Source organism: Candoia aspera, chromosome 6, assembly GCF_035149785.1.
Source record: "Candoia aspera isolate rCanAsp1 chromosome 6, rCanAsp1.hap2, whole genome shotgun sequence".
Taxonomy (NCBI): Eukaryota; Metazoa; Chordata; class Lepidosauria; order Squamata; family Boidae; genus Candoia; species Candoia aspera.
Genome location: NC_086158.1, coordinates 72,631,823 through 72,648,602, shown reverse-complemented (window position 1 = coordinate 72,648,602; position 16,780 = coordinate 72,631,823). Strand labels below are relative to the sequence as shown.

The 16,780-nt window shown below is 36.9% G+C and overlaps 1 protein-coding gene across 2 annotated transcripts in view; it reads left to right on the top strand.

Annotated features, from left to right (window-relative positions):
• The window catches only part of IDE (insulin degrading enzyme), an 81,701-nt gene that overhangs the window by 29,357 nt on the left and 35,564 nt on the right, over positions 1-16,780 (top strand). For both annotated transcript variants that reach the window (XM_063307388.1, XM_063307387.1), the window contains exons 6-11: positions 859-971; positions 1,202-1,364; positions 9,319-9,411; positions 10,238-10,329; positions 12,088-12,168; positions 14,422-14,525. In XM_063307388.1, the coding sequence (XP_063163458.1) occupies positions 859-971; positions 1,202-1,364; positions 9,319-9,411; positions 10,238-10,329; positions 12,088-12,168; positions 14,422-14,525 (646 nt within the window). The remainder of the gene's footprint in view (positions 1-858; positions 972-1,201; positions 1,365-9,318; positions 9,412-10,237; positions 10,330-12,087; positions 12,169-14,421; positions 14,526-16,780) is intronic.

The window sequence follows — 16,780 nt, the reverse complement described above, 5'->3', positions numbered from 1 at the left end:
TGCTATAAGCATATATCTCATTAAATTATGATATTTCTTGTTGATTTTTTCTGAGAATATACCTAGTAGCAAAAGTTGCAGTTTCATTTCAAATTTTAATTCCGAGATTTTCTGCATTATACTACATATGTCTTTCCAGTACTTTTGAGTTCTTTTACATGTCCAGCACATGTGATAAAATGTTCCTTCTGTTCCATGGCAAATTCCAACATTTATTACTGTATGATTTGTCTATCTTAGATATTGTTGATGGAGTTGTATACCATTCATAAAACATTTTGTACTACTTTTCCTTTGAGTTATAACTTGGTGTAAATTTTATATATTTAGTCCACAATTCTTCCCATTGTTGTATTGTAACTGTTTCTTTAAAGTTTTGCATCCATTTTGTCATAGTTTTTTGTTTGTTCTGTCTCTGTATCATATTTGAGTAATGGTTTGTATATCCACCCTAATAGGTAGTGTTGAGTTTGTATGAGTATTTCAAATTCTGTTTTTTTTTCCCTTAATGTCCCTCCTTCCTTCTTGAGATCTAATTTTATTTATATTATGCAGTGTAAAATACACTGACTGAATTCCAGATACAGAATTTCTGTAATAAGAAATATGTATTCTAAGTTTTTAGATGTGTGTTTAAACATAGCCTACTAGGGCTCATTTTACAAGAAGAGGTTAAGTCTAAGTGATCTTCTTTTCTAGACTTTTCCAGTAAGGTATCTTCTAAATGCATAAGAGTTACATTATCAGAATTCCCAGTAGGCTAGAATTTTGGAAATTAAAGTCCAACACACTTGAAGGGCCTGGAGTAAGGGATGTTGCTGTTAATTTTTAGTGATTTATTTTCATTATTTTATGCAGAATCTTTAGATGAGCTAACCAGTCTGGTGGTGAAGTTATTTTCTGAAGTAAAGAATAAAAATGTTCCATTACCAGAATTTCCTGAACATCCCTTCCAGGAAGAACATCTCCGGGTGAGTTTGAAAGTTTCAAGATTCACTTTTGTTAAGCAGGAGATAGTAACAAGATAGTATTGAGTATTCTCTGTAAATCATAAGTGGGTATCGTTATGTGCAGACTTAACCATCTGTTTCCTGAAATTATAGGAACTGTTCCGAAAGAAGCAGTTGATAGTTCTACCTTTTATCTTACAAAGATAAAAAGTTTAAGATTTTCCTCTTTTCTTTTTTTCCAAATTTTACAGCAACTTTACCAGGTGGTACCTATTAAAGATTTTAGAAATCTTTATGTCACATTTCTAATACCAGATCTTCAGAAATACTACAAATCAAACCCTGGCCACTATCTTGGTCATCTTATTGGGCATGAAGGTCCAGGAAGTCTTTTATCAGAACTGAAAGCTAAAGGTAAGATAACTCAAAGTTAGTTGATATACTACTTGCATTAAACTTGTTACTAAGACTTGTGGACATGCTTCTGCAGATTGTCTTTACGATCTAAACACATTTTATAGCTCTTGCCCTTTGGTAGGATCTATGATTTTAGAAGTGTTTTAGACGTGTGGAAGTATTAGAAGAGAGTATGGCCCACCAAAGCGGCTTGCAAAAGCTCACCTGTATCTTTCTACTTTATATGTAGCTTTCCTACTAGAGAGCCTTCTCCTGACCCTTTGGCAAGCTGGAATAGAATCTCTCTTTCTACTTGCAAGCTGTGTTTAGTAAAAAAAAAAAAAAAATGACAGCTTCACAAAATATGGATTTCCATGAAAATTGTTTCTTTCTCCGAAAAAACGTTACCACAAGGTATATTAACTCCTCATGGTTATTCTTTTTTTTCCTCTAATAAATGAACTCTCATTATGATGGTGCAGAGAAAAGACAGACCATTTTTTATTTTTCTCTGAAATTTCGTATCATGGAAAAGGAGCGCGAGAAGACTACAAGAATTTATCATCTTATTGTGATGCTCTTATGTAATAATTGATTGTGTTGGTTTTTAATAAACAGGAGGAGCGAGTGTTCAGAGGGAAAAGCACCGGCCCATAAATTCTGGATGTTTTTGTAGCACCTTATTCTTTAACGTATCAAGCTAATTTAATCTCATTAATTAACTTTAAAGGGGAATTGTTTCTCACTTAAAAAATGAATACCTAAAGAAATACCATTTAAGTTCCCAGATAACCCTGCTGTGCAGTTCAGTATACTGCAGACTGAAAATTATTTCTGTAAAATAAAATAAGTAAGATAAAGTCTGGAAGGACTTTACCGACACAATTATTACATAAGAGCATCACAACAAGATGATAAATTCTTGTAGTCTTCTCGTGCTCCTTTTCCATGATACGAAATTTCAGAGAAAAATAATAAATGGTCTGTCTTTTCTCTGCACGATCATAATGAGAGTTCATTAGAGGAAAAAAAAAGAATAACCATGAGAAGTTAATTAGTACATTAGGACCATGTACTAATATTCTAACTGTGGCAGGAAACTACAGTCCACAAATAGGCACTCTCTGTGCTTACTATATTTGGCTGATGGTCATAATATTAAATTTGTGTCCGTTGCCAAAAACGGATTAATCAAAACTGATGCAATTAATCTTCATCTGAGAGCACTTCCTTGGGAAATGTTGTTGATGGTTATTGAATCATCAGATTCCTTAGCAAGTACTCTTGTGCATGTCTTGATTTGCTTCAGACTTCTATCACTTGTGGCCCAGTTATTAGAGGCATCCTCCATATCAACATAGATTCCTGCAAAACCATCTGGATCAGCCTTTCTCAACCTTTTCACCCTGGAGGAACCCTTGAAATATTTTTCAGGCCTTGGGGAACACCTTCATATTCAGGCTCAAATATAGGCCAGAAGTCACATAATTATTATATTTGTTTCACGTGTAGGCCTGCATATATGCATTAACAGTACATTAAACTAAAAATACTGAACTTACCTCTTTAACGTGAAGTTGCCTGAATTTGAAATAATTTTTTTAATCAATCGTGATCTTCCAGGTCCTAGTGACCTCTTGTGGAACCCTAGGGTTCTATGGAACCCTGGTTGGGAAACCCTGATGTAGATGGTTCTCACCCCCTCTGTAGGGCTTTGCTTGCCAAGTTGATCAGTAGGTACCTTGCCTTACCAGAAAACAAACTCAAGAAGCAAAAGGTTCCTTCTGCACAGGGGGCCGATATTTTTAAAAGGAAAAAGGAAAGGCAGTAGCACTTAATTTTCCCATTACCAAGAGTCTTGTTCTATTGTTGTTATTATCATATCTCCCTTCCTAGTCTTGTTTTTGATTTTACCTTTTCTAACACTAAGCATCCCTGGCTATGCAAACTCTGCCTACAGCTAAATCGTGGGGTTGCTGACTTTGCCTTTCACGGCAAAATAAGAGATCCCTTTCTACTTTAATATCAAGAGAGGCAATTTGCTGAGGCATTCTTGGAACTGCCCATCACAGGACCAAAAGGGAAGTAGATGCTCAGCCTCTTCTGAGTTGTGTTTTCCATATTGTGGTTACCCTCGGTTACAATATGATGATGCTCTATTTTTATAACTTTCATTCATGTTTGCAGATTAGAGAGATACAGAATGGGAAAGTTTGCTACTGTAATTATGAGTCTTACTCTAATTAAGAGGATGCAAAGTCATCCTGATATTATCTTCTCCTCTTCGCTATACCTTACTAACAGGAAAAATCTTTTTTTTCTCAGGCTTAAAACTCAGACTTATGTCATTCCCATTGCAAGCTATGACAAGCTGCTTTCTTATTTCAGTTTTGCAATTGATTCTAATTTCTGCAACTATATAAATAACTACCAAGCTTCCTGACCTCCCTATCAATTCTTGAAAATTATCTCAGTGGAAAATATTATAGCCTAATGCAGAAACTGCAGCATTTGATGTACACAACAAGACAACCTGCCCAAGCATCATTTCAACCATTTCTGGCCATAACATTACTGGACCTAGAGGACTCAAATTTGATTGAAATCTCAGAGAGTCTTTTCCTTTTCATTTCTTCCTGGAATCGAGATCTGGCAGATCAGTCTGTAGAGATCTCTATTGGGAGAAAATAGATCTTACACATAGCAGTTACTTCACATGGCAAAGTCTGATCAACAGACTTGATCAGCTGGTGACCAGATTCATCAAGTAGTCCATTCCTGTGCTTATGCTTCAGTGGCTGTACCTTCTCTTTTGTTTCTCATTAGGTCTGTGGAAGATATTTGAAGTAAACAGTGAATTCCCAATGAGTAGTTCAGGGTAAATTAGGATTCAGACTCATGTAATTCTGACAAATATGCCAAATATTGAATGCAGTGAAATAATGTCCTTCCACTGTTCTGTCCTTTTTCTGTATTGTAGTTCGACAATCTTGATTAGGATACCATCAGCTTTTCTTCTGGGAAAGTATTACATGCTCCTTTCCCCATCTTCTTGAATATAAAGATCTAGCTAGTAGCATCTCTGCAATGGCCTACAGATTCTTCAAACACCAATCAAATATCACAGAGCTGATTGCAGTTTTGCCTCCCTCATCAGTGGCATCTCACTTAAACATCACACCTGGTTTTATAATGCAGGATTCTTTCAGGAACCTTCTAATCTCATTGAATATATTCTTTTTTCTGGAAGTGAGGCCAATTTATAGATTAATGCAATGGAGAGGATGCCAAAAGATAGGCATATGTCTTATGGGGTATGAGAAGATATGTGCACACCAACACGAGCAAGTAGAGGTCTTTGATCTAAATTGAAAAACATTATTCATTTTCAGTAGTCAAGGAGATTGGAAAAAAGCAAGAGGAAAAGAGGACTAAAATAATTATTTTAGTTTATGAAAGAACTGACAACATATATAGCACCTATCAGTGATATTATCACAAATGAAAATGGTGGACTTCTACCGGCAAGTAGAACAGCGAAAGAAACATTTTAAGGAGTTTCTAAACCACCCAGCTCCAGCAGCTCTGGATGCTATAGTATTAACTACAATTCAGAAATAGAAAAATCAATATATTCTGTAGATGAAGGCCTGCCAAGACTGAACAACAACAACAAAAAGATGATTTAGAAGGGACCGGGATTGGACAAGCTGGGACAGAAATATATGACTGCCATGTTATCCTTGGTCCCTAAGATAAAATAAAGTAAGTCTTATTCAGGAAAATGTGGGAAACTGAAACATGCCAAAGTTATCATCTGTGATGGAGTCAAACGACTTAAAAATGAAATAAATATATAAATCCCATTACAAAGGAGAGGTAACAAAACTTGTTGTAGCAACTGCAGAGGTATTTCTGTGCTGAATATTGGATACAAAATTATAGAAAGAATACTTAACAATCAACTGCAATCTGAAAAGAGAAAATCAAGCTGGATTTAGACTTAGGTATAGTTGCACTGATCAAATATTTGCAGTTCAGCAAATATGTGGAATTGCAGTTTAAGTTTTCTCAGAAACACTACACAATTTATTGATTCCAAAGCAGCATTTGGCACCATGTACTACAACAACATTTGGGCAACTGGTGGAACGGCACAAGAAGTGACATCCCCATTGAAGTGAACATCCAGTATTTTTAATGTCCTATCCAGCTTCTGGAAATGAAAAGACATAAAAACATAGCACAAAGGTCTAAATATACTGCACAACAGTGTGACCAACTCTTCTTTATGGTTATGAGACACAGCTTACTAGAGTTCAAGATTGTAAAAAACTAGACAACTGACTACTAAAACTGGCTTTCACCAGTTTCAGTGAACTTACATGGAAACAATCCTATGTTGGGGTTCACATAATGAAAAGACTAATTCAAAAAAAAGTATAAGACACTGCATTGAAGCCCCTGAACCTTAGTAGGAAAGAGCAAAGCAGTAACTGGTAAGTTCATCTAGCTACAATTGCTTCCAGTCACATGCAGTAGAAGCAAACGATAAAAAGTAATGAGTGTCCCTCCTTCACCATGAGGTGTCCATACCCAAGTGGATGTGTTAAGGTGGCAGCGAGCAAGTTAAGCATGGGGAATGTACACGTTAAGGATCTTCAGAACAACTTTACTCTTACATAAGGATTAGTTTACATTTGTAGACCTGAAGAATATCTATTGTTTATTTTCATATTCAGGCACGGTAGAAGTACCAGTACCATTCCATTTTATTAGGCAGCAGGTGCTTTCAGTTTTTTGTACTTCCTTTGATCTAACTATAGGCCGCAAAAATGTGCATAGGGATGATTGTCTCATATTGTCTGTATTTTCTTTTAGAACGATTACTAGTTTTAGTTGCTGTTTCTTACTGCTACATTCAGCATATACTATGCTGACATCAATATTTTGACTTGTCTATCAACTGAGCTACATGCTCCTTCCAGCTTTCCTGGATTCTTATTTTTTAAGAGCACACTTGGATTTGGACCTTACCAAGTGCCTTTTGCCCCAGCAGAAGACTATGATGTATTTTAGTCATGACATATGATGGCGGTTATCATTCTCAAGTCAGTGCTCTCACCTGATTCTTGGTCTTATGGTATTGGCTCTGATCCTCTTTACCGTGTTTTGAATGCAGTCCATTCAGTGATGGTTAATGATTTTCTTAACATGGAGTAAATTATAGGTGAAGAATTTTCCTACACTGTTCTCTTCTCTGGCGGGTAGTGATCCATACTTTGAATTCAGAATAGAACTATTCCTCTCTTGCACCATCATCACCAATGCTTTTCCAGATAGATGACAATCTGTTGCAACAGTCTTATTTTCCAAGACCATCATATGGTCTAGAACTTCTAGCTGTAATGAAGGCACTTTATGCTTTTGAGTTCATCCTTCAGTGCCATGTCATACAAGTCATATTTGACATTATACTATGGTATCATACATAACAATTGGGATGTGTGCGTGCCTGCATGCGTCTCTAGGATATCTCTGTCATTCAGAATGTCTTCCCAACAGTGAATTGCTGTGTAGTTTCTGACAATACATTGGCAAATATTTTCAATGACAAGTAATAACACATGAGTATATGCTCACTTTGTGGTGATTTGCAACCTCTTTGCCCATTGGAGAACCTCTTCTGTTGATCTGTTTGAACAACAAGCAGCATTTACCACCTTTAAGTCTGCATCAGGCCATGCCATAATTTAGCCTTGGTATTGGTAATGTCCTTTATGTAGCTGAAAGAAACCAATTTATACACTTTCACCCATTCCACTTCTAACCAAGATATGCTAGGCACATGCATGCATTCTGGTAAGCATCAGGTAGCCAGAACAACCATAGATCTCCATCCTCTTTCATGTGGTTTTGCCTTCCACAATGGTGGGACTTAGAAGTCCAGCACTATGAAATACTGAATCACCTAGCCCAATATTTCTTATACCTCACAACTTGATTTCTTCAGCCCATAATTTTTCAGTAGAGCTGACAGTATTAGAAGCCATCCAGCTACACTGTAAGTATTCACATTTCAGCCTTGGTTTTTTATTAGCCGATTGTTTTGTATGTTTTCCAGATGTTGCTCTCTCTTCACTCTTAGCAACTTGTATTTTCTTCTGTAAAAGAAAAGTTACTACTGTGTACAAAATAGTAGACAACCATTCCAGGTTTTCTCATCCCCTGATGAAATACTTCCTGAAGGATTTTGCTAATATTTACCAACTGGAGAAACCCCCTGTTATGTAAATGTATTTCCTTCAAAGCTGAAAGCAGAACTCTTCAAACCACTTGCAACATGGATCTTCAGTTACCTGCTTTTAAACAATGTTCCTAGTAACTATTATTTCTTCCTGTGCCCCCTGTATATCCCTGATTGCAGGACTGTGTGGTCCTAGGTAACTGAGAGGAAAGCCAGCGTTTTGCCTTAAGGTATACTCAGAAGGATAGACCTTCTGTTTAAAAATTTCTCAGCTAGAGGAGATTCCCAATTAGACTTCTGTGCAGGCACATGACATATATTGGAATCCACAGATGGTTGTTCAAAAAAAGGGGGGGTGGGTATTGGTAAATGAGCCGTACTTACTATTAAGGATTGATCCTTGGAGCCTTACGTTGAATGAAATAATTCTTCACTGTGTTCTAAGACACAGTTATGTGCATCATTCCATCTACGTTACATGAAAAAAATACAATTGACAAATAAATTATAAAATTGTATGCGTCTATGCAGTGGTGATTATTGCATATCACACAGCCTGATTCATGCATAATATAGCTAAATGTGTATATACCTAGAGAAAACTGTTTCTGCATTTTTTAAAAAATGGCAAAATGTGGAAAAAAGGATAATGAAGTATTTTCTAATCTTTTAATTTAAAGTAATCCACAAAATATTGTGAAAGCAATTGGTTGTTTTTTGGAAATGCACTGGATCAAAAAATAAATGAACATATGAAAAAGAACGAAGCTTGTCCCAGGACAGGCAAACGCTGATTCTCTAAAATCCATGAACTCGATAAAACTGCTAAACTAAAGGAGCTGATGAAATTGATGCTTCTGCTTCTGATTAAAAGAAAATGAAATTAGACAAAATTTCATGTGGCAAAATTTCTAAGCCTTGATTCCATGTCCCTCTAGTTTCCTTCTGATGTATAGTAGAAGACTAAATATACGATATAGAACTTCCTGAGTGGGACTACAACAAAGTTGCTTTCTTCTGTTTTCAGGGTTAATCTTTCGCCTTCTTGTTTCTCTTAAACAAGCTTCCATTTGTAAAATAGTTAAATACATGTTAAAGTATATTAAATCAAAGTTCTATTGGTCTAAATAAGATGGACATTTTATGTATGTCTGGTTATGCCTGGTATGTTAGGTATACTGTACATAATATATTTTAAAAAGTAACAGTGTCTTAATGTTCATGGTGTGCAAAATGTTTGGATTTGCCTTGTCTTGAGTTCAAAATATATGTTTCAAATTCAAAATTGGATGATTTAGTCTTTACAGAAGTGTTTTGAGCTTCACACAGCTCTGTTTCAAAGATCAGGACACTCAAAATGATGGAAACGTTCCACACTGAACATGAAGACGTAGTCCAAAACTTGAAACTGGTGTTTTAAATTTTGCACACTCCAATTTTTTAGCTATAAATGATTTTAAAAAGCAAGTACTGCATATATTTCACATTTTCCCTTAATTTGCTTTTTTTTCTGAAAACTGGGATTTCCACTATTTTTTCCACTATTACAAAATTTCTGGAAATTCATTATCTCTAATAGTCTCATTCTATCAGATGTATTTATGATCTTCTGTCATGGTGTGTGAATGCTGTTAACCAAAAATACGTATATTGTCAAATATAATGTAACTTAAGAAAATAGATGCAAACAATCATGTATGAATATTTAATATGCTTTTATCATAGGCTGGGTAAGCACACTGGTTGGTGGACAAAAAGAAGGTGCTCGAGGCTTCATGTTTTTTATCATTAACGTTGATCTTACTGAAGAAGGACTGTGTAAGTGGATCCCTTCAATCGTTTTGCTATGCTAGGGCTTCAAGTATCACTTAAATAATCTTCCCTTATAAGGCGTTTTATGTATCCCACAGTGAATAATATTCTGTAGTAAAATTTAAAATTTTAATTGGCTTTAATCACATGCAGTTTCATAGATACTATAGCAAGAAGGATGATTCTTTTTTTAAATGCTGGTAACACTGTTCTGTGTGCTCTTTCCTGATCCTACAAACGTGGTGATGATTCCCCATGTTCTAAATTGTTGGCACTTACTATCTAGAAAAACAATTATTGACAATCAAATTGGTTTGAAAACTATCTGAAACTATGCTGGGATATCCTTTTTCTCCCAAATCAGTCAATCAACCAAATCAGTCACTTAGAGATCAACAATAACTGACCAGTGAACCTGCGTGACTGCAAGTTTTGCATATCAAAATGTTGGGGTTAATGTACATTGTTAGTCCACAATTTTATACTGATCTCTAAATATACCTTACTGTTATGTACATTAAAATAGCGCTTTTAGAAGTTTACAATATTGCATTCATTTAGTTCAAAAGACTGAGTTGCAAGCTTGATGTGAAGAGATTTTTCCAGTTCCTGCCTCTAATAACAACTGCAGAGACATTATTTATATAAGAAATACACAGCCAAAGAAGACTCTGAGTGCCATTTCCCAGAGCATCCCTGATGCTTAAAGCAGTCTTGAGGGCAGCTTCTTAAAATATAGTAGCAACAACAGACAGGAGTTGTAATCCTAGAACTTTTGTGACACTTTTGCTTTGACACAAGACTAAAAATCCTGTATTTTTTTCTTGTATAGTACATGTGGAAGATATTATTTTGCATATGTTTCAATATATTCAAAAGCTACGCACAGAAGGACCTCAAGAATGGGTTTTTCAAGAATGTAAGGTAAGATATCATTACGTAGTTATTTCCTATTAGCTTAAGGAGAATAACAATAGTCTGTCATTTTAAGAACAGGATCGAACAGACATACTCCTTTAAACATTTTGGCTTGGTATTTCATGATAGTGAATCCTAGAAAACCTATCATGAATATATTAAGCAAGTGGCATCAAAATCTACCAAGGCTACTAAAAGTTCTTTTTCATTCCCAAGGAGGTAAACTAATACATCCAGCACTAAAGCTTTTTGGAGCTAAAATGATAGCCCAAATACTCTATGCAGCTCAGGTGGGCCTGTATATATGAAGAAAAAGACCCTAGAGATAATACAAACTAAGTTTTTAAAGTTTTTGTTTGCCACACCATGGGGTATACCCAAGACAGTACCAGGCTTGACTTTGGGATACCCAAAATTGATACAGGGCCTGGAAACTATTGGTGGCATACTGGTTAAAAATCAGGGTTATTTCCTACAGGGTTGCTAATGCTAATCTTAACTAACAATTATCTTTCATTATGAACAAAGGCAGTAGAGCAAAAATTAAGAACATCTGGAGTGCCTCTAGGTTCCTTATGAACCTCGGACAATGCTCAAACGAAAAGCTACAAAAGTTAATGTTTATTCTCCCAAATTTGTGCATATTCTCAGAAAATCTAAAATGACTCTCCCATTAGATATACAACATTTACTTAAAAGAAGATGACCCTGAATTTAAGACAGGCTTCTCAAAATAGAAAGATTATCTTTTCCTGCCTCACTATAGAGAAAAATACTGTAAGTTGTCCAAGAATCCTATCTTTGCCAAGAAGAATTGCCAGTTATCATTGAAAGCAATCCTAGGTTTGTTTTTACCAGTTGTGTGGACTTGACACTCTTGTATATGTATGTGTATGTATGTACCGGCCAGAGGTCACAAAATGGCAGCCAGGACCCCCCCCCCAAATTAACTGAATCAATAACTATTTAATTAAAATTAATTGCTTGTAAAATAAGGCATCAGCATCCTTTTTTGATTCTCCCATTTATGCATCAAAACTATTATCTTATATACAGACTATTATCTCATATGCATATACATTCATACACTCACGCAGAAAAAAATTGTTTGTGGAAAACTGAGTTCAGCAAGAATAACCTATACATGTTTATAATAAACCCCACTGAATTCAGTGGTGGTTATCCATAAATTAGTTTGGATCTTTCCTTATTAACATAGTCTTAGTAAATGAACCCCTCATATATAGAGATAACTATTTTGGACAAGATCTTCCCAAGTGGTCAAATGTAAAAAAGTATTTAGGTAACTATAGTATATTAATAAACTAATGTAGCCTTCCCCACAGCCTAAATGCCCTCCAGATATTCGGATTTCAACTCCCAAGAATTTTTTAGCAATGAGCATAGTACTGGGGAGTGCCCAGGATGGGGAAGGCAGAAATAATAATGAAAGAACATGTTTTTCAAGGAATATGGTATTTGTGTGGTTCTAGCAGTTCATCAGACTGCTAATGATCCCGTTCTAATTCTGAAGAACATGACCTTTTTTAGGTGTTTCAGAGGATTGACTCCATGTATTTATTTCAGCTTTAAAATAACTTGCACTTCAAGCCTCATATTCATTTATCTTTATTATTGTTGTATAATGTATATCATTATACATTAAATCTATGTTCAAGAAGAATTTTCTGTGATTTAAAATACTAATCTGTATTTGCAACAATTGCAAGAGTATTTTGACTTTATTTTTTTTTCTCTTGGTAGGATCTAAATGCTGTAGCATTCAGATTTAAAGATAAGGAAAGACCCCAAAGTTATACATCAAAACTTGCAGGGATGCTTCATGTAAGTTACAACCTGTGATATGGAGCTATTTATGTTGTAAGACTTGGTATATACTCTTAGAACAGTGTTTCTCAACCTCAGCGACTTTCAGACGTGTAGGCTCCAACTTCCAGAACTCCCCATCCAGCATGGCTGGCTAGGGAATTCTGGGAGTTGGAGTCCACACGTCTTAAAGCTGCTGAGGTTGAGAAACACTGCCTTAGAATATTGTATTTAATATTGTATTGTTTCTTAACATTTTTGCTACCTTCCAGAAAACGTTACTGGTATCAATGGCACTTGTAAGCAAAGCTCTCCCTTTGTACGTCATGTGGGCAAAGCTTGCTAAGATTGGCAACAGGGGAGGCAATAGGGCTGCATGTTATTTTGAATGCATATCCACTTCTATGCAGGATTTGGGGCTCTAATAATAAAAGCAGGGCCCAGGTTGCATGGATTGTTGTATTTGGGTTCAGCCAGATGCAAATGCAATTCTCCTTTAAGCCTACAAGTGGACGTTTTAAGATTGAGGTGAGAGAGAGCCAGAGCCAGTGTCAGCGTCTGGTTCTTCACTTGGTTGAACCCTCCATATGTTCAGCTGAATGCCTGACTATGCCAGGGTTGCTACTGCAAAGAATGGTGCTGTTGATGGCTCAGTGATTGATGTCCTCATGTGCTCAGTGATGAAATAAGATTGAGGGAACTGGGTTGCTTGTTGCGGAACAGTTTTACAACATCCTTTTTCCAATCGGGTGATTTGGTTATATGTTTACCTGCATAGTAAATTGGTAGCATGGTTTTTACTATGCACTGCAGTATCTGTTGCTAATATGTTTTCCTGCACTATGCTTTGTCTTAAATGCTTTCATTTTTTCATAGTCCTGTTTATTAGACTTCAGATTATGTATTGGGTTTTACATTATTTTAGTACTCTCATTGTGAGTCTAATGCCTGACCTCCTAGAGCACAGGTAGGGCAATCCCGGGGGTGCATATGCTCCCCCAGCACCTATTTGCGGTTTCCAAGTCCTCTCAGAGTGATTATTGCTGTTTTCTGTTGGCACTAAGACACATTAATAAGGGTTAAATCAGAGGGGAAATTGGTATTGCAGAAGTTTAAAGCATTCATTTTACCTTTACATTCTTGAACATTCTCCCCACAAATTCAGGCAGATTTTTCCCACTTTGGGGCAGTTGTGAGAGGCAAAACAACATGTTAACCCTCCATAAGTTTTAAAGCATCCATTTTGTCCTTGAAACTCTTCCAGCCTCTCAACTTCAGAATGTGAATGCATGCACGCATGCATGCACGCTGTCCTAGGCCAAGCACACCCAAACACACACAGGGGTGGTTGCAAACTTTACCGAGAAGTTTGTAAAGCAAATAATCAAGAGGCAAAGGAAATGTGAGCACAAACGCACACACAGTAGGAGAAAACAAGTCCCAAAAGTCCAGCAAGCTTGCCTTAAGAGAGTTCAGATCCAAAGCAGCAGGCACAAGAGGGGTCAACCGTAGTCCAAGCATCCAAACATTGCAGAAGGTTCATCAGCCTGTCCAGGTCCAGAGTCAGAGTCACAGGGTTTCAAGTTGGGAGTCAAGGCACACGGAGTCTGGGTAAACGAATGGTTGTTGCCAACGGAGAGGCCTCTGCTCTGCTCTGCTCTGCTCTGCTCACGGTGAGCACTTGCACAGAGGTGGGGTGTGTGTGTGTGGCAGCTCAGACACTTTATCCTCAGGAAGTTACCAGATGGTTACCTCCTGGTTACCGGATGACGCTCCTCAGGCAGAGGTTCATCCTGCAACTGTGGAACTGGCTGTTCGGTCTCCTTGTCAGTCACCTCGTCTGAGTCTGAGCTGGCCATGACAGAATGGATGAAGTCTCCAGCCAGAAACAATTACCCATCTCCTTTTAGAGGAAACTCTCCAGTAGTGATAATAAACTATTTTGCAAAGCAGCTGTGGTGGCCATACTTGTTCCTATATTTTTTTCTCTCAGAATTAATTTGTAAGTATTTTCAAAAGATAATATATACTGAAGAATCTTATTACAGTTTCTGGAATTGGATTATTGTGTTACCATGTAATTGCAGGGATATCCTCTAGGGGTCAGCATTTACTGCTTTTTATCCAATGTCAACAGGATATTGGAATGGATGTTTTTCCTTCTAAACTGTTAATAGACCTTCTAAATGACATGGACTCCTTCGATAACTATTTTTGAGTACTTTTAAAATCTTTTTGAATCTAAGCTAAAAGCATAACGTTTTATTTTAGTACTATCCTATTGAAGAAGTTCTTGCTGCTGAATATTTACTTGAAGAATTTAGACCTGATTTAATAGAAATGGTATTGGACAAACTGAGACCTGAAAATGTCCGGTAAGCTATATTGCCATATTCCTATGCATTACTCTGATTTATAAATGAAACATTGTGTTGCTTATTGAAAAGTAAAGATTGTATTTCATCCCAGAATAACAAAGATTAACAAACACATCCTAAAGTAGTTCCTGAAGTTTGCCTAGTTTTAGAAAGAAGATACTTGGTGCAAACATAGCAGGGAGTAATAAATTAGGGGCAACATTAGGCAGTAATTTTAGTAGTGAGAAGTATGTGCTTTTAAAATGTGATGGGGGGCTTTTGTTCAGGTTTAATGCTACGGCTGCACAATGCTTTGAATTTGATTTCAGAAAGATGCTTCAAAACATAAGTGACCTCAAATGCAGCACCTGTCGGTGTCTCCTTAAACACAGCAGCTGTTGGCAGCCAAGAGCTCCTGGAAACAGACATAGCTGCTTTAATGAGTTGCCAGCAGGTGGTACATTTGCACTCCTGCAGGCTCTGAAGCACCTTTTCAGAACTTAATCCAAAGCATTGCACAGCCTTTCTAAATAAATTCATCACCTTTTATACACTTACTGAGAGGCAGCTCAGACTATTAGTTATGACACTGGACTAGGAGTAGGAAAACCTGAGTACTAGCTCTGGCTTAGGCATGGAAGCCAACTGGGTCACTTTCTCTGAACCATAGGGAAAAGGTAAAAGCAAACTACATCCAAAAACATTGCCAAGAAAACTGCATGGACTCCTCCAGGCAGTCTTCAGGAGTCAGCACTGACTCAAAGGCACCCCCCCCACACACAATACTAATTTGCAACCCACACAGTTGGGTACAATTAGGAGGCATGTCTGAATTAAACCAAGGAGACTAGAAATAAGCAGCACCTGCCTCCCTCTTTTATGAATCTGCTTTTCTTACTTTTATTATGATTAGTGTTTGCACTCCAAATCAGAACCAGAGAATATGATGGAAGTAGATTTCTGATTTGGTTGGGGAGTTTAGTTTCTCTGTTTGGAAATCTGGAAAAAAATGCTTTACTCTTAATGCTTTTAATATGTGGAGAACCATGAGTTCCCTTTTCATATTGTTGCTCTAGAGCAGAAGTGCAGCACTTCCTCCAGCTTGAGTCCCCTCCCAAGTTCCACGTGGCATGTCAAGGGACACACTCCGAAATGCTTGGAGGGTAGGGAGCTTTAAAAGGTCCAATGGGTACCTTAACAGGTCTTAAGACACCCATTTTGTCTCTTAAAATCTCCCAATACAAAACGCTTTCCCCCCCCCCTGGTAAGAGGTATTTGTTCTTCCTTACAGCTTGCTTCTTGAAAGAGAACAGGTGTAGGAAAGAAAAAAAAGATGTGAAGAGAGAGTGCCTGTTGACCTTTCTACTTGTATTTATTCAGTCTGCTCATCTTGCTGCATCCAGCAGATGATCTGTGAGGGAATGTGCTCCTCAGCAGAAAAAGATTGCCTGTTCCTGCTCTGGGTGGCATTGAGGTTCTGGAGGTTCTTCCCAGCATGCCCATGCAGTACCAGAACTTGAGGGAGAATACCCCTGTCAACCGATCTGACATTTGCTTTAGCCTCAGTTGCATCAGCCTTACTGATAGAACAGATTGCTCTGGATTTGTCCTATAGTTTCTATAATTAGGTGACTGAAGGCAAAAAAAACAATAACTGCTCACTGGCAACAGAAAAATTGCTTTGATAGGCAATGAGTAAATTTATATAGGGAATAATGATAATCATGTTATTTGGGGGGAGTGTACACTAGAAACATTCAGATAAGCAGTGTTCTCTCAATGTCAGTAATGGAGTTGTTACCATGGAAACTAATTTCAAAGAGAAATAAAGCTTCTCTTATGCTATTGTATTGTGCTTTGTATTCATGCATAACATGCAAAAAGGCTATATGGGCTGCTTCATTTACGGCACAGAATATGCATCTGGATATTTTATTTGGTAGGGAAGAATAAGACAACTGAAAAATTGTAGCTGGTTCCACTATTTGTTTAGTTCTGGTCATTATTTAATGATTTTATTTGTATTTAATGTTGAAATTGATGTGTGTTCTGTCCATCCAAGTGTCTTTTATTTTTCCAGTTAAGAACTGTTTGGCTCTGAGATGCAGGGCAGTGTTGATAGTAAATGTTTTCTCTTGCATGTAATTGGCTGTAAAGATACTAATTACTCTTGATAATTTTGTTTTTCTTTTCCTTCATTTTAACTGGAAAAGAAAAATAGTATCTCCTTATTAAAAGGAGGCACCAATTTTACTTTGTGGGGGTAATGACAT